Raw genomic sequence first — 26,788 nt, forward strand, 5'->3', positions numbered from 1 at the left:
TAACAATTACCAACATTCTGCCATATTTCTTCTATTGCTCTTTTTTTCTTAAAGTGTTTGAAAGCAAATCCCAGAGACCATACCATTCCACAGTTGAAAGTGAAAGTGAAATTCGCTTGGTCGTGTCCGATTCTTTGCGACCCCATGGAATATACAGTCCATGGAATTCTCCAGGCCAGAATACTGGAATGGGTAGCCTTTCCCTTCTCCAGGGGATCTTCCCAATCTAGGGATTGAACCCAGGTCTCCCACATTGCAGGTGAATTCTTTACCAACTGAGCCACAAGAGAAGCCCAAGAATACTGGAGCAAGTAGCCTATCCCTTCTCCAGGGGATCTTCCTGACCCAGAGATCGAACTGGGGTGTCCTGCATTGCAGGTGGATTCTTTACCAACTGAGCAATGAGAGATTCCACAGTTGCTGGCCTGTAAATATTTCAGTACGTTTCTCCAACAGATAAGAACCTTTTCTTAAATAACCACAATACCATTATCAAAACTGACAAATTAATGATTCCTTAATACCAGACACTATTAAGTTTACCCAATTGTCTCAAAAATATCTTTCTGCATGGACTTGTTCAAACCAGAATCCAAACACAATTCACACATTAAGCATGTACTTTTTAGGCTTACGGCCACTAGGTAAAGTTTCAAGCCTCATGGGAAAATGGAGACTAATCAGCTCAAAGCACATCTAAACATTCCAAATTCTCTAACCCTAGAACCTCAGTGTGGCCTCTCTCTGGCTAGAGAAAGGAGCTTGCTATCCAAACTTCTCATCAAAGCTTTTTTTTTTTTTTTTTTTTTTTGATAAGGGATAGAAAGAGTGTTGCCTCAGGGTGGGACAGGGAAGGGAGAACCAGAGAAATGTGTTGTAACTAGCTTTCTGGTCTGCCTCCTATCCAGAGCACCCCTGTCCTAATCCTGGCGGACCTCTGAAATATTTGGTTCATCCGTGTAAAAGTAATCGTAATTGCAGTCATTCCTGAGAGCTGCTTACCATTCTGTCTAATTATAGTACAGCACAATAATCATATGTGTATCATTAAAAATGTGTCAGATTGACTTTGTCATGAGTTTTATTTGATTTCAATATGAAACTGCTTCAGTACACACAGCTTCAGAGCTTGTTGCTCCTGCTCCCAACCAGGGAGCAGGGGACCAGCTGTTGGAAAGCCAGCAGCTGAGCATCCCTTCCCGTCCTGTCCAGTCCCTCCCATCTGGTCCCATTCAGTCCTGTCCACTTCTGTGTGCTCTGACTGCTGTAGCTTAGGCCAGAGGTGCCCACCTGCCTGCCCTTCCTTTCTTCCTCTCCACGGGCTGCACATCTGGGCTCAAGGCAGAATGATTCACTTATAAACAGAAACAACCAAAACAGAACCCCGCAGGCTCTGCCAGCATCAACTGCTGCTTCCCCGATCCACAGGGATCTCAGTCAAGCTTCTTTTGACTCAATCCATGCAACATCTTCATTATTCTCCCCATTGGCAGGGGTAGGGTGGGGAATGTGAGATGAGCCGATGTGTCCAAAGTCGAGTTAATCACTAGCAGAACCAGAAGGAGAATCAGCGGCTGTGGCTGCTGAGCCAGAGCTTCTGTAGGAACCAAGTCTGGGTCAGGCTCCATCCATTAGACCTTCCTCTCTAGTAATAGATGCGTTTTCAAATATACAAGATGATGCTGTCTGTGCTGCTGGGCAACTTCCTGAGAGCAGGCACATGAGAGATGAGGGGTGGGAGTGGAGGGCAGCACTTTTCCAGCTCACATTTACAAGTTGTGGGAACCAAGCTGATCGCCAGGACCAAGCCTTGCCTCACTGGTACATTGTCAGGCTGCCTCTTCCAGCAGGTTTCTTGCTGCTTGCCAGGACTGAGGCAGTCGCTAATCAGGTAAACCAGTGTGGAAGAATCATGTCCACCATATCAAATCATTGCCTAATGAGCCTTCCCTCTGGGTCCTGTGCAGACCTGATGAATGAGGCTGGCGCACGTATGCCCAAATGCTCATTCATTCAGCTGGCCTTGAGTGAGGCCCATCGTTGTGCTTGCTCTGTGCTAAGTAAAGCTACCATCTGGTTCTTGCTCCTGAGAGCTACACTCCTGGCTGAATGGGGAAGACAGTTATGTAAACAAATATGTCAGAGTGGGACTTAGGGCTATAAAAGACCTTGTGAAGGTACAGATGAGGGAGCAAGGATCTCGCTTTGGGGGAGTCAGCAAAAACTTCAAAGAGGTTACATTGGAGCTAGGTCTTGAAAGATGAGTAAGAATGGTCTCGGCTGAGAAGGGAGGGCTGGGTGAAAATTCTTTGCATAAGGAATGGTAAGCAGAAAGGCCAGGAGGTGTGACAGAGCGTGAAGGAACCCAGGACCCTTTTGCAGATGTAAGCTACATAACTTTCCATTAAAGTATCTCAGGGGCTTAATAATTTAGACTTAGACTTCCAGGTAAACTATCACTCCAGTGTACTGATTTCCCATGGCATTTGCTACCCCCCACCCCCTCGTCACTTTTGGGCCAGCCTTTTGGCCTTTCCGCAGTCTCTCTGTACTTAACTCAAAAGCTGGTGCTGAAATATGCCATTTCAGTTTGTTTATTCTAAATTTCGCACCAATCACATTGACCCACTGAGTGGTTTAGGTATGTGTTCTAGGTTTCTTGGAGCAGAAAAAGGAGGCATTTTTTCCCCTAGAGTCAATCCCAAGGAAGCAGAGCCCACTTGCCATGGACAGCGATGGCACAAAATCCCTGGAGACGCATGAATTCCGTGTGCTAGGCCTCTGCTGCCCTGTGTCTGTTCTCAACCAAATAGCCTGTTTGCTTAGCTGCTGACTGTTGTCTTCAGTAGAGGGACATTAAAACACTTGGTTTGAGCAAGGCAAGGTAATGAATTGTTCTTGTGTGGACTCTTAAGTAAACTATTAGCGTACTTGCCTTGGTACAGCACTACTGATCTGCTGACAAGCATTAACCATTTCTAAAGCATTGAGGGGCCCACAAGTTAGAATTTTTGTAATGAAAATGCCCCTCCCCCATTTATCTAGCCTCTAGAGCTTTTCACAACATTTCTTCCATTGATCTTCATAAACAGTCCTTCAAAGTTGGGAGGGCAGAGGTCTGTGTCCCTATTTTACCAACTTGGAGATTGAACCTTGAGGAGTTAAATGATTCCAAGTGGTTCTAATGTTATTGGAAAGCAAGCCTCGAGTCATGATCATGGTGTCGGGAGCTTTCCTACTACCCCAAGCTCCTGCTGCTGAGCCATCCCCCCACCACCAACATGGTAGGGGTTGCAGGGGGAATGTGGGCAGCGGTAGTGCTCCCACATTTACAGGACAGCTGCCCGTGGTCACTCACACTGTCTACATGCTCGCTGCACTGTTCACTGCACACTCGCCTTAAGAAGGACCTCCAGATGTTTGTCATGCTAGCACCAAGAGAGTACAATAGATAAAGAGTAGTAAAGAGTAACCTCAGGAAGCAAATACCCCTCCAAGATGTAAGTCATTTACTCCCTTCTTACCAGCAGGATCAGGTTCAACCTGCATAAATCTATTTTAGCGTACTTTAATTGCTTATAAACTAAATGTTTCCTGGATATGCTACCGACCATGAATAATTAGAATCATTTCAGTGACTGGGTTTTGGAAAGTGAACGGGAAAGCAGACAAAAAGGGGCTGCTCAGAAGGGAGAGTCATTTGTTAAAGCCTGAGTGGGAACATTGTCTCCACCATCTCCAGTTTTGTTTTTTCATGATGTGACTAGAGCTGCCTGTTTTCCAGCTACTCTGGCTGCCCTTCATTTTTTTATGCATCTCTCAAGTAACACTAGCTGCTGACAGTAATGAGGCCCAAGTGGTCCCATGCCAGAGTCGTTCATTCACTCAGCCAAGATGGGTGCAGCACCTACTATGTGCCAGGCCCAAACCAAATCTTAAGGCTAAGGAAAAAAATAACACCAGTTCCCAACCTTGAGGAGACCATGGCCTGGTGGGGGAGATGGACACATAGACAAACAATTATGCTATAATGTGATAAATGCTAGAATAGACATCTGACAGCGAGCTGTGGGAACGCAGAGGAGGAACTTACTCCATCAGGGGGAGGTGAGGCCAGCGTAGCTGAGAAGCAACATTTAGCAGAGGCACAAGGGAAGCAGAAGGGTTGACTAGATAAAGAGGAGCAGGGAGAGATGTTCCAGTGCAATGTGGTACAATGTAGGGGCCAGAGCCTGGCCCGTGATGTGAGATAAGACTGGAGGAGTCAGCTAGGCCTACTGTGAAGACCTTTGTGTGTCCTGCTTGAGAGTTTGAACTGGGTACTGCAGTCAGTGGGGAGCCAACCATGGTTTTTAAGTAGAGGGGACAACGTGATCAGATCTGAATTTTGGATGGAAAACTCAGGGAGGGAGGGGAAACAGGGAAATCAGTTAGAGGCTGACTCAGAGAGCAAAGCTTTGCTTTATCTTCCCTCTGGACTCCAGGAGCTCTTGCCCACATGCCTACTACAGCACTTACCACAGAGCATTAGAACTACTTGTTTGCACAGCTGCCTCCCCATCCACTCCTTGAGGGCAGGGTCTGAGTCTCAGTTATCACTTCACCCCCAGAGCCTGGTACACAGGAGTCCTTGGGAGACCTTGGTATCAAGTGAATGAGGGAACCAAATGAATCAATAGGATCTAAGCTGAGCGACTAAGCACAGCAGAGCACACAGCAAGCAAGTTCAACTCTGATTTGTTCCCACGTAACCACCGTGATGGCTATATTAGAGAGAAATCCTACTGTTACAGAATATCAAGTCCATCCTTGACTTTTCCTCTGCCTCTGCCAAGCCCATCAACCTAACAATGTCCGTCACAAAAGAAGGATGCACTATTCAGAGAAGACAAGAAAGTTGCTTACAAAGCTGTGCTGGCGCTGGTTATGACCCTGTACTCTGTTCTTTCTCATAAATTAATTTTTGATGACTTGTTTAGAATGTGTCTTCTTTGTCTTCATTCTGCTCTTTCTGCCTTTCTTATCTTCTCTCCCTTCCTATTTAAATCTTATTCATTCTTCAAGGCCAGTTCAGTTGCTTCCCATCACCACCCAGCCCCCACACTCGGAATTAAGAATTCCCACTTGAGTTCCTGTAACTCCAGAGAAATGACTCACCTATAATGTTCATCTCATCATAGTTCTTCCTGCACCTCTCCACCTTTTGTACAAGACTGTAGGCTCCTCAAGGCCAGGAATGGTCTGCTTCATCATTATTTCCCTAGCACCTCCCACCCGGCATCTTGCCCCAGCAGATAACTAGTAAGTGTCTTCAAGTAACACTTCAAGCATATTGTGTGCTATTTGGCTGTCCCCTTAGAGTTAATGCCAGTCCTGAGAGTACCCTACGCCTCTCTCTATCTTCTTGCAGCTGGCAAGATATGATTTTCTTCATCTGACAAGTGGCAAAGAAGAAAAATCATTGTTCATCAAACATTGGGAATATCTCCCAGAGATAGAGATTCCCTAATCTCTATCCCCTTATCCCATATCATTTTGGGCATTTTGAAAGCACAGAATCCAGCGCATGTAATAAAACATAAGCATACTGACCCATTTAGGGTCATAACTTCACATCTTTGCTGAAGAGCTTATTGTATAATAGGTCTCACCTATGATGCTAAGTGAAGAAAAAGAGGAAATGAACATTCTCTTTGGAAGTACATACTGAATTAGCTCAACTTGGAACACAGTAAGCATCCAGAACCAAGAATTCAAGTTTTTCAGGTAGAAATGTCCAACAGACAATTATAAACTCATCAATGGCCAAGGATAAACAATGAACCTAGAAATGTAGGATCTCTGCACAAAAGTGACTAAAACCACAGCAGAGAGTGTAAATTCTTTCAGAGAGGGAGAAATGAGCTGAGAGTACACCTACATTTAAGAGACAGGTGAAGGAAGACAATCCAGGGAAGGAAACTGACAAGGAACAAAGAGTGGTGATGAGAGAGAAGATATCACCATAGATGAGACAGTGGTTGATGACAGGTGCTGGAGAGAGATCAAATAAAGTGGCTGATCACTGAAAAGAAGACATTAGGTTAGGTAATTAGGGGATCACTCTTAGTCAGGAGCTTCTCTGATGGCTCAATGGTAGAGAATCTGCCTGCCATTGGAGGAAACTAAGAGACATGGGTTTGATCCTTGGGTCGGGAAGATTCCCTGGAGAAGGGCATAGCAACCCACTCCAGTTTTCTTGTCTGGGAAATCCCATGGACAGAGGGGTCTGGCAGGCTACAGTCCAGCGGGTCGCAAAGGGTGGGACACAACTGAGCGACTAAACAGCTTAGTGTCCTAAGGCATGTGTGCTAAGTCGCTTCAGTCACTTCCACCTCTTTGCAACCCTATGAACTGTAGGCCACCAGGCTCCCCGTCCATGGAATTTCCCAGGCAAGAATACTGGAGTGGGTTGCCATGCCCTCCTCCAGGGGATCTTCCAAACCCAGGGATTGAACCTGAGTCTCTTAGTCTCCTCCACTGGCAGGCAGGTTCTTTACCACTAGTGCCACCTGTGAAGCCCCTAAGTGTCCAGGGGAACCCCTGGGAAGCCCCTAAGTGTCCTAGGGCAGGACTAGCAAATATTGGCTACATAAGACTACATCCCTCCAAGCCCCCATCCTGCCTACCAGGTATTCCCATGGATTACATGACGAACTTGTTTGGGCACATTTTCCTGCTGAACCTAGATATAGCCTCAAAATCCTTCTCAACACAGTACCCCAAGCAGCTACTGTCAATCAATCAGAGTTGCCAACAAGCTAAAATCTCTTCCATCCTTCTAGAAAACTCTTCAGTGGAGGTGTAGGGAAGAAGTGCATTGAAGGGTCTAAGAAATGAAGAGGTCAAGATGGTGAAGAAAAAAGATCTTAAGAAGTTTAGCAGTGAAGGAACAGAGAGGGCAGTTGCTTGGAGTAGGGTAAAGATCAAGCTAAGGCAGCATTTACAATCCTCCAGTAGAATCCATTTCCTTACAGTCATCTTAGCACTTGTCCAACAGTAAGCCAGGTAAATCAATATCCCTATACTCTCACTTCTTCCATCCCACCCTTGGCTGAAGGAAAAATTGATGTAAAAAAGCTTCATGTGTAGGCTTGTTTCCAAAATATTCATTTGATTAACAGAGACATATGGTATAACCAGAGTTGGCCCTGCATATATTTATGAAGGAGGAATTCTCTCTAGTAGTGGAACTTTGAGGATCTACTGTAATGTGGGAAAGGTATTAGTCTTGGCCAGGGCCCTTCCCCCAAACCCCTGGAAACCACACCCTGAAGTGTCCTTGGCCTGCAGGGAGGTCCCCTAGGGAAGTGGCCGCCACCCTGCCTTTGTCTTCTCTGCCACCTCCTCTGTGCCTCTTTGCCTTCCTTGACAATTTAGCCCACACACACATTTTTATCTCCTCTCCTTTCTGTCACTTCTGCCCTCTTGCCTCTTTCCTACCACTTCCAAGTTCTCATTCTCTTCTCATCTCTTCCATTTTTCTTAGTCTCATTCATTTGGATCCTCTTCTTCTTGATCTCTCTACCCTCTTTATAGCTTCAGAGTTTTGGACTACAGGGTAAGGTCTTCACAAGTTCACCCTCATTCGGTCTGAGTGGACATTAGTAAAGAAATTCTGTTTTGCTGCTGTCCATTATATGTAGACTTCCTGTTTCTTTGTACAGTTGGTCAAGCACAGTAAATAGTAATATCTAGCATCCAATGATAAACATGTACTGAGCGCCTACTTTGCTCCAGGCACTTTTCTATGTGCTTTCAGGTCAGTTCAGCACTCAGCCGCGTCCGACTCTTTGTGACCCCGTGGACTGCAGCACGCCAGCCTTCCCTGTCCATCACCAACTCCCTCAGCTTGCTCAAACTCATGTCCATAGAGTCAGTGATGCCATCCAACCATCTCATCCTCTGTCGTCCCTTTCTCCTCCTGCCTTCAATCTTTCCCAGCATCAGGGTCTTTTCCAATGAGTCAGTTCTATGTGCTTTACATGGAGTAACTTACTGTTACAACAACTCTCGGGTACATTCTGTTATCCCTATTTTACAAAGAAAACCAGGGAACAGAGCAATTAAGTAACTTGCCTAAGGTCACACAGCTAGTAAATGGTGGAGAAGAGATTTAGGGCTTGTCCCCTATGACTCCAGAAATCATTCTTTAACTACTGTGCTTTTTGCTTCATGATGCAATGGAAAACCCACTGGACTGAAAGTCTGAAGCCATGGGTTCAAGTTCACATCTCTTACTTTAACACGGTGATCTTGGACAAGTCATCTCAGTTGTCCAGCGCCCCACACGTGTGAGGACATTTTACTGTACTCTACCCAATACCACACAGTTAGGCTTGGATTTATTCCTCTGCCCTCCCTGTAATTATCTTTCTCTCTCTATTTAGGTTTTAATCTCCTTGAGAGCAGTCACCAGACCTTATTCTTTTTTTATACTCAACCTCCCCTCCAAGGACCTAGAATAATTCTCAGCACCTAATAGAACATGTGTGCATGTGTGCACACACACACACACACACACACACACACACTACTGTGGGTTAACTAACATAGGAATGTTAATGAATACACAATACACTAAAGGGCTATATACATGTGTATGTTCATGAAGCCTCTCTAAGTACTGTAGCTAATGGAATAATACTATTTAATACTTGGCATATTCTTTGTTTAAATATGATCAGTGCTCACATAAGCTAACAGTTCCCAGGTTTACGTGATTATTTCGCTTAATAAAATTTTTATACGAATAGTTAAAATACCATTAAAACGTCTTGATAATAAAACTATTTCAGTGCCTTACTCATTCATTCAGTTATTCATTCAAACAGTTCTTGGTACTGGTGTATGAGCCTCACCATGAAGCAGTTCTTAAGTAGAGACCTTGTTCAAGTTGTGAGATGAGCTCCACAGGTGGGACACCGATGTAGTCTAGATGGGGCACTGGTTTTCCCATCCTCATGCAGACTCCACATATCACATCGTGTCTCCAGGAGCACGCATCTCCCTGACCCCTCAGCTGTGCTCTGTACACTCCTAATTCCCCATTCCCCTGCCTACAAGCAATTGCCTTTGACATGCTGCTTCCTGCCAGTTCAGTCCAACAACTAATGGGGTTATTATTTTTGTTTGTGTTGTAAAGCCACGGCAATAAAATTTACTCCCAATAATACCACTGCAATTTTGTGTTCTTAAAGTGTACCATAAATGATATATATAATAACTGAATTTACTGTAAACAGAAACGTTTTTCTGGGGAAAAAAAAGAGCTTTTTTTGTTTCCATCATGGTTGGTGCCAGGTTCTTTGATGGAGTAATTGGTGACAGGGGAAGTTGAGAAGCGTCTTACAAGACCATGTTACAGTTAAAAGTGATGATGCTCTATCATTCTGGTTGTGATGAGTTCTTTTCCCAGGGTAAGTAAGGATAAGAAATGCTCTTCCTGGTCAAACATCACAATTACCAGCACAAATTCCCCAGCTGATGAAAGAGCAAAGCCTCAGTGGTCTATAAAGAGAGATTAGCATCAACCATGGGCTTACCCTGATAGGATCAAGCCTAATTTATAGGAAAAGGTAAACCTTGAGTTAGCAATAAAATTTTTGCGAGTGTTTTGTAGTATTATAAAAAGGGGGCTGGCTTTTTTGTATTAACCAGGAGAGATGGATGCCAGTTTAGCCTATGAGTCTATTTAGTCCATTGCTGGTGTGGCAAATGTATTCCTTTAGGCATCTTCCTTGTGCTGAAATTCATCCCTAAGGCGCTAAGAGATTTTACCTTACCATTCTCTTTCTTCTTCTCTGGTTTTTCTGCCTAGTCACTGGCTCTTTTTATCCCCCTACTGCCTTAGTGCTTAGCCATGACCTCACTTCCACACACCATCATCACATCTCCAGCTGTCTGCTAGACATAGTGACCCGTATATCCTACTGTCATCTCAAGCCCACCAAACCCAAGCCCATCCACTTCCCTGAGCCAGGCTAGCTCTGCCTGCCACTTTATCCCAGATCTGTCAGGGGTACTGATTCTCCCACTTGCCCAGACTCAAAATCTAGGAGTCAACTTTGACTTCTCCCCTGCTCTTTCCTCCACAGCCAGTCAGTTACCAAAGTCCTCAGAAGTCTGCCTTCACAATGCCTCTTTTCTATCCTCCCTGTCACCGCAGCAATAACTCTTTCTCAAGCCCTTGCTATCTCCCCCTTGAACTACGGCAGTGACCTCCACACTGGTCACCCACCCCTTCACATACTCCTCCTGGGTATCCTAAGGCACAGCTCCAGTCCTGATATACCTGTCACATCAAGTCCTGTCTCTCACCCTCAGGTTGAAGGCTTCCCATGCTCTCTCTCCTTCTACAACTTTAGCCAACTCCCCAGACTTGTCCTGCTTCCACTAACTACCCTCCACCCAGTCCCATCCCTGCCTATTTGCAATCACCCCATCCTTCAAGACTCTGATTCTCCCTACTGGACTTGAAGGTCTTCAGAATCCTAAACACATTTTATTTCATTCCTTCAACAAGCAGGAATTGAGTTCCAATTATTTTCCAGGCCCTATGCTAAGAGCTGTAGGTAATATAAGTATGAATACAACAGTACTCTTCCCTTGTGGCACTCTGACTAAGGAGCTGGAAAGATGGATGTAAATAACTCGAAATCCCTGTCAGGGTGTCTCTGACTCCCATCGTATGGGCGCTTCCCCTCAGCCTACAAATATACTTAAAACCCTCCCCTCTTAAAATACCTCCCTCCTCCAGTCCCACCCCTGTACCAAACTCCTAAGAAATGAGAATGTGTGTATTCTTACCCATCATTGTTATCTCCAGTTCTTCCCACCAGCTCTTCAGCCCCCTCCAGTCAGGCCTTATCCACACCCTCCACTGACTTCGCTACAGTGAAGATCTCCTTCCCATAGACAAATCAAAAGACCACCCTCCTTTTATTCACCTCTCCACAACATCTCAAATTGTCACCAGAACTGTTTCCTCTCCCTGTCCACTTCTGAAGTGTTAGCTGTTCCCCATGATTCTTTCCTTGCCTCTCTTCTCTTACTCTGTAATAAGCCTCCCCTTTCAGCCAAGACAATTCCTTGGCAGTTCCCATTCAATTCCTTTATGTCATTGATAACTTCCAAATCTATACACATATCCTATATCTTAGGCCTAACCTGTTGCCTAAATTCCAGACACTAAATCATCATTATTCTGACCCTCATCGTGCTCCCCAGTGAGCCCCCCTCACACCTACACCCCACCATGAACCCTGGTCCTCTGCCTGTATTCCTCAATCCATTACTATACTTCCTACACAGTAGGAAATCCTTGATTTCTCTTTTTCCTTACTTCACATATCCAACTCATTGTTTAGTCCTATTTATGTTATAAAAGATAACATAAAGAGTTTTTCAATCTCCCTGTTTTCCCACAACTGTTCTGGCTCAGGCCCTGTTACCACTTATCTTGGCTCTAGCACCAAACTTCTCACTGGTCTCCCTACTTGCATTCCTCCCCTCAAATTCCATTCCGTTCTCTACACTGTAGCCATTGAGTCCTCTAAAGTGCACAGCTTATCTGTTCATCCTCTCATTTCCAAGCTCCCTCCAGTTTCCATTCACTTACGCCACAAATAGTTACTTGCCACCTCCTAGGCATAAGCACTGTTTGGGGAACTGGTATGACAGTGGAAAGCAAAATAGTGTTCTGCCCTTGTTGACCTTCTAGTCTGGGATCAGACCAAATGCCTTAGGGTGGGAAGCAGGCAGTATCTACCATAAAACTCATCCTGCCTCCCCAATCTCGTGTCCTCATTGTCCTTATACCCTATTCTCAAGCCCCATCATATTAATTTCAGTGCCTATAATGTGCTGTTCCATTCCACACTCCCTGCCCTTGCCTCCCTCCCACCCACCAGGCCCCTTTTACAGACCCCCTGACACAGTCACTTCCTCTGGAGTAGTTTAGAATGGCTTCCCCGGTAGCTCAAATGGTAAAGAATCTGCCTGCAATGCAAGGAACCAGCTTCAATCCCTGGGTCAGAAGATCCCCTGGAGAAGGTCATGGCTGCCCACTTCAGTATTCTTGCCTGGAGAATTCCGTGAACAAAGGAGCCTGGTGAGTTTCAGTCCATGGGGTTGCAAAGAGTCAGACATGACTGAGGAAGGAAATGGCAATCCACTCCAGTACTATTGCCTGGAAAATCCCATGGACAGAGGAGCCTGGTAGGCTACAGTCCATGGGGTTGCTAAGAGTCGGGCACGACTGAGCGACTTCACTTTCACTTAGTGCTGATCTCCAGAATGACCTGGATTCAAATCTCACACTGCACATGGTAGCTGTGTGACCTCTTCAAATTATCTGACAATTCTGTGCTTAAGATCCTCATAGGTTTGAGAATTGTCAGTCCATAAAAAGTGTGGAGACACTTTAAGTGCCTGACACATAAGAAGCCTTTAACCAATGTTAACTATTACTGATGGGATTAACATATACACACTACTGTATATAAAAAAGATAACCAACAGTGATCTACTGTATAGGACAGGAAACTATACTCAATATCTTATAATAATCTATAGGGGAAAAGAATCTGAAATATATATATGTATATTATAAATCAACTATATACTTCAGTTTTTTAAAAGACAAAAATATTAACTGCTATTACTTATATCTTTAGTATTATTGTTATACCTCTCATCACACTTCTATAATATCCCTTCCTACTAAACATATCTTACTATCTTTGCACCCCAGTGACTAACCTAGTGAGGCACATAGTAGATATGTAATAAATGTTGAAGGAAGGATAAGAGGACTGACTGTTCCAGGTTTGTGGTTTGGTTTCCTGTGACCACATAGGATTATGAAGGAATAACAACAACCTTAAGGCTTCTTCTGAATATCTTCTTGACCAGGTATCTAAGTGTATGTTATTTGCATTGTATAAGCAAGAGCTGGAGGGGAGTGAGCGAGAAAGGCACTTTGAGCTGGGCTAAACTGAACAAGGCTAAACTATTTCCTTTTTTTTATTCATTGACTCTTGGGTCAAGAAGAAATTGACTTCCCTCAAGTACCATTCCCTTCCACTCCCGTTCTTCAGCCCCACCTCATCCTTTCCATTTGTCTCCTTCCCACTACCATGTTCCCCTCAAACATGCATAAATGAAACCCAGAAAGCAAAAGGAGCACTGAGGGAAAGGGGGAAGGAGTGGGAGAAGGTTAGCACCTCCCTCCTTCTTTGCTGAGATCAAAGCCTGCATTTGCACTTGCTGGCCGGCTGGCCTCTTTCATGCCCTACTCCACCTGTCTGGGAATGGCATTGCCACTTGCCCATTTCCTTTTCTCTTCAACACTGGAGGGCAGTTTCAGGGTGGGGCCTTGAACTATTTCTAGTGCAGGCCAAATCCCTCCATCCCAACATCTTCGCTTTGTGTGATCAGATTTCCTTTCCACCTCGCCAGTAACAAGTGGCGTGAGCAGAAGGCAGGAAACTGTGAAAGAAGTCAGTTTCTCTACTGGCCCTTGGCGGAGATCATGGTTTAAGTAAGTGGGAAACCACTGGTGCTTCTGGACTTTTGTCTGGCAGGAGGAACAGGCTCTTCTTTCTGCATCTGGGGGTGGGGAAGGTCCCAGTGCTTGGCCCAACATCCCCCGGGGTCCTGGTGAGGCACGAGTTAGGCAATGGCTTCTTGCCCCAAGAAAAGAGAATTCACATGTACTGACATCCTACCATGTGCTAGGCTGGCCTCTGTGGTCGGCCCTTTAATGTATATTATCTCTGTGATTCCTAACAACCCAGTTGGGTCAGCATTTGTCATTCTTCTGGTAGCAATGAGAGAAGCAGCTTGCCTGAGGCACGCAGCTCAATCCAAGTATGGAAACTCCAGCTCTGCCTGACTATGGTCAGGGCTCTTGCCGCCTCATCATGCTGCCTCGAGAGCTGAGAAAACTGTTCATGCCATCAGTTGGCTCTTTGCATTATTCCACAGAATTAACTGAACAGCCAGCTAAACCTTTTGTGAATTAGCGTAATTCAGCATAATTTTAAAGTAAAGGTTGAAGGAGAACCTTGAGTTCTCCTCTACAGGCTCTACAAAGAGAATGTGACATAAGTTTCTGCCTTGGCAGAGTTCATGGTCCCATAGAAAAGAGTTAACGAGCACAAAACTAAAAACATAATAAAACACAGAAACAGAAATACCGTGAGAGAGCCAGAGAGGGAAAGAGGGCACCACCTTTGCCTTCGATACAGCCTCTGCCTTCCTCGTGCCTGTCTCTTCCCTCAGCTCCAAGCAAAGCTGCTCAAGGCTGCCATGTGGAACCGGATCACAAAGCAGGGACTTATATCATCTGTGTTCCCGAGCCTAAGAATAGTGTAATAAGTAGTACCTAGGAATAATATTTGATTAGCAAAGGTGGGGAGATGTTTAGGAACCCAGGCTTACCTGCAGCCAGACTTCTTCAGCAAAGAATGGGTTATTTATGGGTTAGTTCAAGCCGGATGCTCAGCCAGCCAGGACAGGAGCCTCGATCCCAGTCAAGCTGAGCTCCAGCACGTGCCAGTCAGCTCTGGCCCCAGCTGACCGTCTTGCCACCATGTGCTCTCAGCCCAAGAGGGGGCTAAAGCTGGAGAGCGGCCTGAGCATGCAGCAGGTCTTCACAAGGAGGACATGTTGTTCCAGACACTCAGCGCAAAACAGATAGCTCATGACACGCCTTGCTGACAGAGGCTCAGCAGTGTTATCTTTGTAGATGGATGCAGAACATTCCCTCCTCCTAGACCTCAGCGAGGCCCCTTGCCTCTGATTTTGATAGCATTTGATGCCAGGAGTTTGGGTATCTCAGAGTGACTTCTTCAGTGGAGCTGCCTTTCTTCTATTGCTCGCTCTAAACCCATCTGTCCTTGCCCATGAAATGAGTGTACTACTTGACAGCCTCTGGAGTAGGAGAGGCCACTTAAGGAGAGAGGGCTACACCTGTTTGAAGCCTTCTCTTCAAGAGCCAAGCCCATGAGGTTCTCAGGTTTGGACTCAGGGGCCCTCCTTGGCTAAAAATACAAACCTCTCAGGTTTCTTTGATCAGAATGGGGGAGTTAGTTTCTGTAAAGACGATCTCTACACAAGGCATCTTCTATCTCCAGAACTTGGGACTTCAGACATCAGCAAGTAATAACTTCAGCAGGAAGGAACTAGACTCCTCTCCTTTTTAAGAGATAAAAAATAAATAAATAAAAGAAAAAGCATTATAATCATTGGCACAGTCTTGGTCACTTTTCTTTTAATTAGATATGAGGAGTCTTCTGTCATAGATGTGCAAAAGTCATCTTCCCATCAAATTAGATTCCACAAAGATGCTGTTAGAATCCCTAGAGATTATTCCACAGCCTCTCCCATGGTGCCAGATATATATCCAGACTCTTAACAAGGATAATTTGATGGCAATGGCAATCACCTTGGATTATTTTTAAAAGGCTCTTTGAATGACATCAAATTCATGACCCATGCCAAGATCCCTTGTTTTCATGCCCTCTGTACCATTTTTTCCAGGGAATTTGAATTTCCCTGGCTTACTTACTGCCTAACAATATCACTATTGAAAGCACATAATGTTAAGGACCATATGCTCTCTCTTCAGAAAGTGTGTACAAATACTATTTCTGTTAAAAACTAAACAGAAATAGTAGCTTTGCATATTTCCCATTCAAAAACTTCTCCCAATTGAATGATTCCCTTTGTCATAGGGTGTTTTTCCCCAAGCGGCCCCTAATAGAGAAGCTGAATCAGATATTGTGACTTACCAAAGGTCATAAGGAATCATCTAGTGAGCTAGAAATAGAAACCAAAAACCTCTATTTTGATTCTCTGAATTTAAAAACAAACTCTACTACCGAAAAAATAGAAAAACTAGGCTCATTTGACATTCCTGTTGCAGGGAATTCAAGGCAACCAAAACTAACAGGCCTTGGTCTGTGAGGACCAAGGAGGTGACTAAGACAGGTGTTGCCTGCCTTTAAGGAGCTGATAACCCAGTATAGGGAGATCAGGTCACTGTTGAAAACTCTCTACACACTGAAGAGCACCTAGAGGACCCCAGAGGAGGCCTTGTCCATCTTCACAGCCCCTACAGCAGCCAGCACAGTGCCTGTATGTGATATGCAGGCAAGCACTGTCTATTTGTTGAACAAGGGCCATAAGAGATGTATCAACAGAATGCTCTGGGGCTTGTGTAGAATGAGGGACAGCTTTGTGAAGGAGGTGACATTTGAGCTGTGCCTGGAAGGTTGGAGAGGTTTTTCACAGGCAGCAGGGGATAGGGGAGGGACTTTGCAGGCCCCAGGAAAAAACAATGGCAAAGATCCTCAAGAGGGTGAGGGACCAAGCATGGTCTCATTTGGGAGAACCCAGAGGCGGCCAGTGTGGCTAGGGGAGAGGGAGTGAGTGAGCTGAGGCTGGAGAGAAAAGTTGAGATGTGAGCAGAGAGGATCTTGAACACCAAGCCAAAGAAAGAATTTTGCAGTGGACTGTCACAGGAGGTTTGAACAAGGGGACCAGTTTCCTGCTGCACCCTCCTGCCCTGCCCATCTGGGCCTTCCTTGCCTTGTCGGTAGCAGTGGGTTGTTGTTGTTCTGATTGTCTGTGGTTTGGTTTGGAGGTTTTCTGTGGTTTAGTTTGTTTTTTGGCCTTTCCCTTTTCCTTACAGTTTTTCACAGCATATGGTCCTGATTACGTGCTGGAAATCACGCCAAGCTGCCGGCCAGACCGCAATGAGCCCCACCGAGTCCAGCAAATCCTCAACTACATCAAAGGTGAGCACCACCCTTCAAATCCAGCTCTCCTCATTCCACCCAGCTTGTGGTGACCCATCAGTGGGGGCTTCCCCAAATACCATTTGTCATTTGGTGGCTAGACTTTACACTGACTCGAAGGGGAGTCCTCTTCTTGGCCTAAGAGCTTATAGTTGGAATTCTGAACTGGTCACTCTGGTTGGGATTGTCATTTGGCCAACTAATGTCACCTTCAAGGAGACAAAAGTTTCAGCTTTAAGCACCTCCAGTGGAAAGCCAGTTCTAAAGTGTGCCCTGGAACTCTCTTTGAAAAGGGCAACAGTAAAACCCTCTCAAAGATAAGAGAAGGTCAAGTCAATTCAGATTTGGGGATGGACATGGGGGCAGGAGGGCTCGCAGGCATTCTGTTCCAATGTGGTTCATTGGTCCAATAGAGCTTTGAGTGACTGTAAGCCCATAGTGAGTAGTCAAAGATTTTGAAGCCCTGGGAGTGGGTTCCCCAGTCTCACTTAGAGCACTGGAGATGTGGCTGCTTCCCTATTCTTCCTTTCCCTAAGGTTGGCCTCCAATTATTCTGGCCTCTGGACAGAGGGAAAATGGCAGTCATCAGGTTATTGCCCAACTTGATCACACTGTCTGCTAGCTGTTTGGAGACACTGTTATTAGAAACCCCCCTCCCAACCCCAACTGCTGTTTCACAACTAAACTCACTTCATCTATAATTTTTTTAAGTTGTTTTGGTACCCACATTCCTATTTAATTGAATTTGTGTGTACGTGTGCATATTTTGGGGGGTCCTAATTATTTGCAGAGTTAGAAGGCCAAAGGTATCACATTGCCCATAATGGAGAGTGAAATTCCTGTTTATTCAACTAACAACCAAGATAGCACCAGTTCTCCTAACTTTGATTCCCTCATTGGAATAGAATCCAGCACAAAAGAGAAGCCCGTTCTGTGTCAGCGTTAGTGTGAGGGAACACGTTGTCCTGGGGATCTCTGCCGAAAGTGATATTAAGGCCATGTCATCTGGTACAGCCTAGTCCATAGCCACTGACTCCACATCCCAGGCTCCTTTGACGAGAGAAAGATTTCTAAGCTCATGAGTCATAAACTCATGTGCTCACAGCAGTGCTTATCAGCTCTCAGGTATCACACAGCCTCAGCCTTTCCCTGATCCTGTAGTTTCAAGGCACCTTCCTCTGGTCTCAGTGGCTACCAAAAGTCTTCACTTCCAAACCAAATCCTCCTCCCTCCTTGAACCTTTAAGGCCTTTAAAATCCTTCTTTTCCTGGCCTTTCTCTAGCCTTTCTTACTACACTGCAGATTTGATTAACACATGCTCCCACCCTTGTTTCCTCCTGTCCCTCTCAGATCCTGGACCAAATTCTCATACCCTCTTTCCTTTCACCTTGCCATTTTCCCCTCATCCAGACTCTAAATCCTTGTAGAGCAGAGACAAACAATAGAAACAGAAACTAAACAAGGCTCGGCAGCCACTTGCTCACACCTACACATGTGCAGATATCTTTATGCCCTCATGCTTTCCTGCACACGTACCCATATCTCCAGAGAGTGCTGACCTTGTGCTATTGAGGAAATGGAAATGAAAAGCAAGAGAAGACATAAGGAAGGTAATTCAAAGGGAAGAGAATTAGGAAAGATAAGAAACCCAAAAGAAGTATACATGTTTTAAAAAAAATACTCATTTAAAAAATGAGATGAGAGATTGGTTTGAGGATTGGTTAAAAAATAATAACAGAAAATTTTAGAGGATATGCAAGTTACATGGAAGTCAAGATTTTTTTTTAAATATCCTAACAGGTTAAAGCAATATTCTGATTCCAATACCATGAAATTAATGTATAGACCAGGAATTGGGTCTTCAAAAGCAACTGGACACAAGCAAGATAGGAAGACATGGCTTCACAGGATTTTGTCTGCAAGAGTTAGGGATTTTAGTCAGTGTGAGTCACCATGGCAAAGTAGCCTCCAGAGATGTTAATGCAGTATTGACCTTACTTTAAAAGATCTTGAGACAAATAGGAACATATATTTCAGGAGGTCAGGATGGGGAGAGGATTGAAGCCCAGGCTCCAAGAGGTCTGGTTGGAGGAAGATCTGGGATTTTGGAGAAAAGAAGACTCAGGGGGATGTTGTCCCATATCTCTGAAAGGCTGTCACAGAGCAGAGGGTATAGACAGAGTCTATGTGGTCACAGGGCACAGAGCTAGGACCCATGGGTAGATATTATTACAAGGCAGATTAAGCAGATTTTCATTTGAGATAAAGAATTTTATAATGATTACAGCTATCCAAAGTGAAACAGACTGCCCAGAAAGGAATGAGGTCTCTATTACTGGAGACCTACAGAGACAAGAGACAAGATTGGCTCTCATATTGTAGATGGAGTCCTACGTTTGGAGGAGGGTGATTGTACTAGGCTATCGTTAAGGTTCCTTCCAATCCTAAGATTCTAGGATACTGTACATTAATTATGTGAAAATACAAAAACAATAAAAAGAAGATGAGAATGCAGGGGTTGGTTGATGAGTGATAGTTGGGGGGTTTGTGAGGGAGGTAATACTGTGTATAGGAAAGAACTGATGAGGAGAAGAAAAGAAACGAAGTGGCTAAGAGTGGGTGGGGAGGAGCCAGGGAGGGCAGACAGCAAATAGAATAGCTATAGATTACTAGGAATCTTCAGATTTTTCCATTTAGCCATCCCTTTCATATTGACAAAGTCTTCTGTTCTAGCCATGCAAATGAGCAGAGCACATAAATCCAGAACCGAAAAGAAATGCAGTTAAACCTACAAGAAGAGGCTAGAAAGAAGCTCAAATGTTAAAAATGGCCAGGCTAACCTGCTATACCGAGACCATGCCCCTCCAGCCTGGTGACATGCTGCCATCAGATAGTGCGTTGCCATGACAATGGTCAGTGTGGAAAGGCTGCTGAATTTTCTGCATTCTGAAAGATTTTCCTGAACCTGCGTAAAAGACTATCATCTGTTCTTCGATATAAAACCTCAGTGAGGCTGGCCACTTCTTCCAGTGCCTCTCCCTCTCCCCCTCCGCACCTCCCCCCATTCAAAACAAAGGTGGGGGCAGAGCCAAAGATTATTTGGGGAAGTGGATGGCAATGAGGGAGTGGATGGACTACATTCCACTCTGTGGGAAGGAGTTTCACCAGCATATCTGGTTGAATTTATTTAGCCTTTGAGCTTGGGTTTTCTCTCTTTCTCACCACATCCCTTAGAATCACAAAAAAATGGGATTTTTTTAACCTATATTGGAGAGCAAACCTGAGGAGGTTCATCTTATAGTGATAAATTCCATATGCTACAGGGTGACTGGCAAATTTGGACCTCACTTTATCCTGTCTTTACTCCCTATTAGACTTTCTGAGAGAGGAAAAAAAGACAAAAATAAAACCATGGAGAGTCTATTCAAGCTGTTAGGTTTATACAGAGAAAAACTATTGTGTTGTTCCCACAAATCGTTCTTCTCATCTCAATGAATCTTGAAGATTTGTGTGATTGTTCACAAGGAAGTATAGGTTAGAACGTGGATCATTCAACCTAGATCATGACCACTACTGTAAAATCACCCTTGAACCATCTTCATGTGCTCAAACTTGTTTGCCTTTCCTCTCTGGTTGACGTACTCCAGAGGAGTTAGCTCACAGAGAACCTTCCAGAGTTGAAACACTGCTGATGTGATCAATCCCCAGAGGCAGCTAGCTCCTTGAGCCTGCCTAGCTCTGCATGGGGAAACAGGGGTAGAGGTTTTCTAATCCCTGGTCCTGATGACATTTGAATCAAAAGTCCCTAGGGGGCCAAAAGCTTCATGTTGCAGTCCAGGCTGGACCTGGTGGGGGAGGGGCAGGAAAGATTGAGTTGTGCATATGTGAGAATGTGTTGGAGTTGTAACTGGAGGTTTCTACACTTGCTCTGAGTTCCCAGACTCTACCCTACGTTTGCCAGAGATAGAAAAGGAAACAAATGGGACCAGGAAGTAAGGAAGAGGAGAAAAAAAGATAGGAGGCAATAAGAGGGAAGAGCCGATCTTATGGACATCTGCCCTTTCTGACCCTTAATGAAGGAGACTTAGTATGGCAGCCTCTATGGTGCAGGGTTGGGGAGATGGACCAGCAAACTCATGTGGGTGTTGGGAGAGACACCACAGGAGAAATAATAAGAATAATAGCTACTATTTATCTTACAGATGAGGAAACTGAGGCTCAGAGAGTATAAATTACTTGGCCAAGGCCACCTTTATTCATTCAGCAAGTAATTACTAAGCACCTCCTCTGTGCCACACACTGTGTTAATAGGTAGTGGAGCAAACATTTGAACCCAGGGCTGTCTGAATTGAGGCTTGGGAGTCAGGTTTGTCATTTCCAGAATCCTTCCTCTCTTTGCAGTGTTGCCCTATCAAGCCTACTCATCATCTACTTTTTCCAGTCACCCCTGGTAAACCCCTTCCACCTTCTACTACATACCTGACTCCTTCTGTGTGGTTGATCCAAAGCACCTGAAATCTGATTTCTCTCTGGAAATGGGAGGAAATCATCTATAAGCAGCATTTGAAATTCTTATCCCTGATGTAGGCCTTTTAGCCATGCCCCCCCCCCCTTACTATACTGTAACTGAACCTTCCAGCTCTATTTTGTGCCGAGTAGAGAAGTAAAAGAGAAGGACAGGTTGAAGAAGCCAGTCCACCTGACTCCTACTGTCTGAATTGTGCTGTGCTCACCAGTCCCAGTCTATTTACAGTTTCACAGCCCCAAGCCAAGACCCTTTGCACATCTACAGGTAATATTCTCGGGGGAACCACTGTGCTCAGTGTAAGCAGCACCTCCTCTGGCAGCCTGATGTCTGGGATTGACATTCTTCTAGGGACTAGCAATTGGGGCATCAGGTCTGGGCATGTCCAAGACCTGCTGGAGTCCCCAACTTGAAGCAGTGCTCCTGCCTGGTGGGACTCCACAGCATGAAAACTCAGCTTATTTCCACACCTTCTCTTGCTCCCTGAGAAGCCATGAGGATAAATTGAAAGGCAGGGCCAGACCCAAGACAGATTGACCATTTGCTTCAGGGCTTCTTGGAAGGACTTTGGAGCAGGATTTTGGAGCCTACTATGAGCCAATTTGCATGACTTCAGGTGAGGATCTCCGTGCTGTCCATCCCTTATCTCCCCTCGCCATCCTCTGTCCTTTTTCTTTATCCCTCTCCAGCTCACTATGGTCACTTCTAGGAACCTCTCTTGCTTCACTAAATGGTGTAAGAATTGGAAAGCTTGGTTATTGTTGTTGTTGTCATTGTTACACAGAAAAAGTTGTCAATATGTCATACTGAGTATTTTAGAAATTCTAAAATGAAAATGAAGGCTATTCCCCAAAGTTCCAGTAATTTCAACAGCAGCTTTTAACAAACCATAAAAACCCTCGACAGGTTACTTTTGAAGACTTGAAATACCTACCTAAATCCAGGAGGTGGGAACTCCTATCATTGAAAGCCTACTGTGCATCACCATGCTATATTCTTTACATATGCGATCTCATTTTTTTCTCACTATTACCTTATAAGGTAGGAAACTGGTGCCTGCAGAGGTAATATAATATGCCCACGGTCTCATAACAAGTAAGTGATGACATCAGGATTTGAAGCTAGGCCTGGTGCCTCTCCTCTCCTTGACACTATTGCTCGGTCAAGTCTAGTCATCATCCCACGTCTGCTCTTTCCAATCATCCCTTCCCTCCTTGCAATGTCTCCCAAAGTGAGGTTCTGAACCAGGTTGATTTTAAGAAGTATCACTGTGTCTCCACATTAAAGCCCAGATAAATCGATCAATGAATATTTTTTGGAACTTCCCATGTGCTTAGTGTCATGAGACATATAAGAGAAGTTTAAGACATTAATCCTGCCTCTGAAAAACAGCTGAGAAGTTGAGATGAGGAGCCAAAACTAACCCCCTTAGACAGGTCAGGACATAATAAGGGCTGATGCAAGATAGAAGAAGAGAAGTAAAACTTTAGGGAGAGTACTTTCATAAGGTTGGGATGTTTTGAATAGATAGAAGAGGAAAGTGCTCATAAGCAGGGGAAACTTGGATAGGTGGGGGCCAGGGAGAGATGGCAGGTTTCCTTGAATTTCATACTAAATTATACATATCAATACAGTAAAGTTGGAGCCATTCTAGGTTCTGAAACTAAGACATGACATGATCCAGTGATATTTGGATGGATCATGGTGGTATTTCAAGGGTGAGCCTTCCAAGACCTGGACCAGAACACTGGTGGTAGGATACTCCCTATCCTATTCCTCCTGAACGACTGAGAGCTGTTAGGAAGAGAGTGTCAATAGCATTTGGAGGTATATCATTTGGAGATATATCATTTATAGGGGATCAAGGAGAAAGGAAGAAGTAAAGATGACTCTGAGGTTTCCAGCCTTGATACCAACTGGGATGGGGAGCCATCGGGAGTAGGGGATAGTTTTACAGAAACATATACTTGATGTGTTCTTTTTTAATACATTGAATTTGAGATATGATACAATGTTAGTATAACTACATGGAATAATTTGTTGCAGCCAATTAAAAAGAAATTTTTAAAGCTAATTTGATGACAAGAATAATTTGCTCATGGTAACAATCTTAAGTGAAAAAACAGGGTGTGAAATGATTTAATACCATATAGTCTCAACTTTGTAAATATACGTAATGTGTGTGTGAGTGGATGTATAGCTATGCATAGCAAAACACTAGAGGGAAACGTACCAAAAATTATAACAGTAGTTATCTTTGATGGTAGAATTGAAATTATGGGTAATTTTTTACTTGTTCTTTATTCTTTTTCTGTTATTTTTCAAAATTCCTATATGAACATGTCTTACTTTTATAGTCAGAAAAAAGAAATACATGTTGGAGCTTTTTAAGAAAAAGACAATAATCTTTTATCATATTTTATGTCCCAATTTTTAGTTTATAAAATCTGGTCACTGTAGCTGCAAATAAGGGACTGGAGATGGACTATTTTACATGTCTGAAGTACTGATTCCTTTCTTAGGTACCTCTAGTAATTCTAGGGTGCTTCCTTTTGTCTTGAAAAGCATATCATGATGTAAAACCTCTTCAATCTAATAGAAGGGCAGAAAATCCAGATAGCTCCCTAGGACCACCACCCTTTCAAAAAGTCTCATTCTCCAAGGCAACTGTCTGTCTGTCTTTTGGGTTTTCTCTTCTGTGCCATTGATCTATGTGTCTATTCCTGTCTTGATTACTGTAGCTATGTAATAAATCTTAAAATCAGGTAGAGTGATTCCTCTTTCTTCCTTTTCAAAGTTGTTTTAGCTATACTAGTTTCTTTGCCTTTCCATATAAGCTTTACAATAACTTTGTCTATATCTTAAAAAAAAAAAAAAACACCTTGAGATTTTGTTAGGAGTTGTGTTAAATCTGTATATCAATTTGGAGAGAATTTCAATCCATGAACATGGTATATTTCTCAATTTATCAAGATCTTCTCTTATTTCCTTCATCAGCATTTTGTAATTTTCAGCATACATATCATTAACAGGTTTTATAAAAGTTTTTCTTTTATTGAGTTATTATGTTTTTCATTTTGGTTTCCATGTGTTTGTTGGTATATAGAAATATATTTTTTGTATATTGTGCTTATATCCTGTGACACTTCTGAACTCATTTATAATTTCTAGGTGTTTTCTTGTAGACTCCTTAGGATTTTCTACATAGATCACCATCTGCAGATAGAGACAGTTTTCTTTCTGTCTGTCTGATCTATATGCCTTTTGTTTCCTTTTCTTGCCTTATTACACTGGTTAAGACTTCGAGTATTATGTTGGATAAGAGTGGTGAGAACAGATATCCTTACCTTGTTCCAGAATTTTGAGGGAAAACATTCACTCTTTTACCAATAAGTATGATGTCAGCTCTAGGTTTTGTAGATTTCCCTTAAAAGTTGAGAGAGTACCCCTCTATATTTCTGGTTTCATGAGAATTTATGTCATGAATGGATGTTGAATTTTATTTAATGTTTTTGCTGTATCAGTTGACACTAATACTGGCATATATGTAATTTTTCTTTTTAGCCTTTTAACATGGTAGGTTACATTGATTGATTATCAAATATTGAACTAGCTTTATATACCTGGGATAAATCCCACTTGTTCATGGTGTAATGTATATAGTATATTATATATTAGATTAGATGAAATCTGATTATATATATTAGATTAGATATGTTATATATTGTGTATGTGCTAAGTCGCTTCAGTCATGTCCAACTCTGCGACCCTATGGACTGTGGGGTCACAGTCCATAGGAGCCCTTCAGGCTCCTCTGTCCATGGGATTCTCCAGGCAAGAATAATGAAGTGGGTTACCATGCCTTCCTCCAGGGGATCTTCCCTACCCAGGTATTGAACCCACGTCTTTTACATCTCTTGCATTGACAGGTGGGTTCAATATCAATAGTGCCACCTGGGAAGCCCATATTATATGTTGTGATTAATTGTGTTAGTCACTCAGTCATGTCCAACTCTGTGACACCATGGACTGTAGCCTGCTAGTCTCCTCTGTCCATAGAATTCCTCAGGCAAGACTACTGGAGTGAATAGCCATTCCCTTCTCCAGGAGATCTTACCGACCTGGGGATCAAACCTGGGTCTCCCACACTGCAGGCAGATTCTTTACCATCTGAGCCATTAGGGAAGTCCATATAGGACTAGTATTGCCCTGATACTGAAAACAAATGATGGTATCACAAAAAAGAAAACTACAGACTAATATCCTTCACGAAATGTAAAGCCTTCAATAAAATACTAACAAATAGAATTCTTAGTTTTTAATTCCTAGAAATAAATATATATTTTTTTATATATTTATTACTTTTTGTTTTGTTTTGTTTAGTAGTTAAGTCGTGTCTGACTCTTTTGCAAACCCAAGGACCGTAGCTCACCAGGTTTCCCTGTCTATGGGATTTCCCAGACAAGAATACTGGAGTGGGCTGCCATTTATTTCCCCAAGGGATCCTCCTGACACAGGGATCAAACCCACATCTCCTGCATTTTACAGGCAGATTCTTTACCACGGAGCCACCACCAGGGAAGGGCTTCCCTCATAGCTCAGTCGGTAAAGAATCTGCCTGCAATGCAGGAGACCTGGGTTTGATTCCTGGGTTGGGAAGATCCTCTGAGAAGGAGGAGAAAATACCCACCCCAGTATTTTTGCCTGGAAAATCCCATGGACAGAGGAGCCTGGCAGGTCCATGGGATCGCAAAAGTCAACACAACTTAGTGACTAAACCACCACCATCAGGGAAGCCCCTATATCTTATATATATTAGTAAGGATATATGAATATATATATGACATAGGTGTATTATATAATGTATATACAATACATATGTATATTATATAAAATATATATAATATATGTATATTTCAGTTCAGTTCAGTCTCTCAGTCATGTCTGACTCTTTGTGACCCCACAGACTGCAGCATGCCAAGCTTCCCTGTCCATCACCAACTCATGGAGCTTACTCAAATTCATGTCCATAGAGTCAGTGATGCCATCCAACCATTTCATCCTCTGTCATCCCCTTCTCCTCCTGCCTTCAATCTTTCCAAGCATCAGGGTCTTTTCCAATGAGTCAGTTCTTCACATCAGATGGCCAAAGTATTGGAGTTTCAGCTTCAGCATCAGTCCTTCCAATGAATATTCAAGACTGATTTCCTTTAGGATGAACTGGTTGGATCTCCTTGCCATCGAAGGGACTCTCAAGAGTCTTCTCCAACACTACAGTTCAAAAGCATCAATTCTTCGGCCCTCAGCTTTCTTCACAGTTCAACTCTCACATCCATACATGAGCACTGGAAAAACCGTAGCTTTGACTGGACGAACCTTTGTAGACAAACTAATGAATGTCTCTGCTTTTTAATATGCT

At 43.7% G+C, this 26,788-nt stretch overlaps 1 protein-coding gene across 1 annotated transcript in view; it reads left to right on the top strand.

The window, feature by feature from the left end:
- The window catches only part of HDAC8 (histone deacetylase 8), a 230,843-nt gene that overhangs the window by 181,927 nt on the left and 22,128 nt on the right, over nt 1-26,788 (top strand). The window contains exon 10 of the mRNA XM_068962289.1: nt 16,739-16,844. Within this exon, the coding sequence (XP_068818390.1) occupies nt 16,739-16,844 (106 nt within the window). The remainder of the gene's footprint in view (nt 1-16,738; nt 16,845-26,788) is intronic.

The sequence above is a fragment of the Capricornis sumatraensis genome, chromosome X (genome assembly GCF_032405125.1).
Source record: "Capricornis sumatraensis isolate serow.1 chromosome X, serow.2, whole genome shotgun sequence".
Lineage (NCBI taxonomy): Eukaryota > Metazoa > Chordata > Mammalia > Artiodactyla > Bovidae > Capricornis > Capricornis sumatraensis.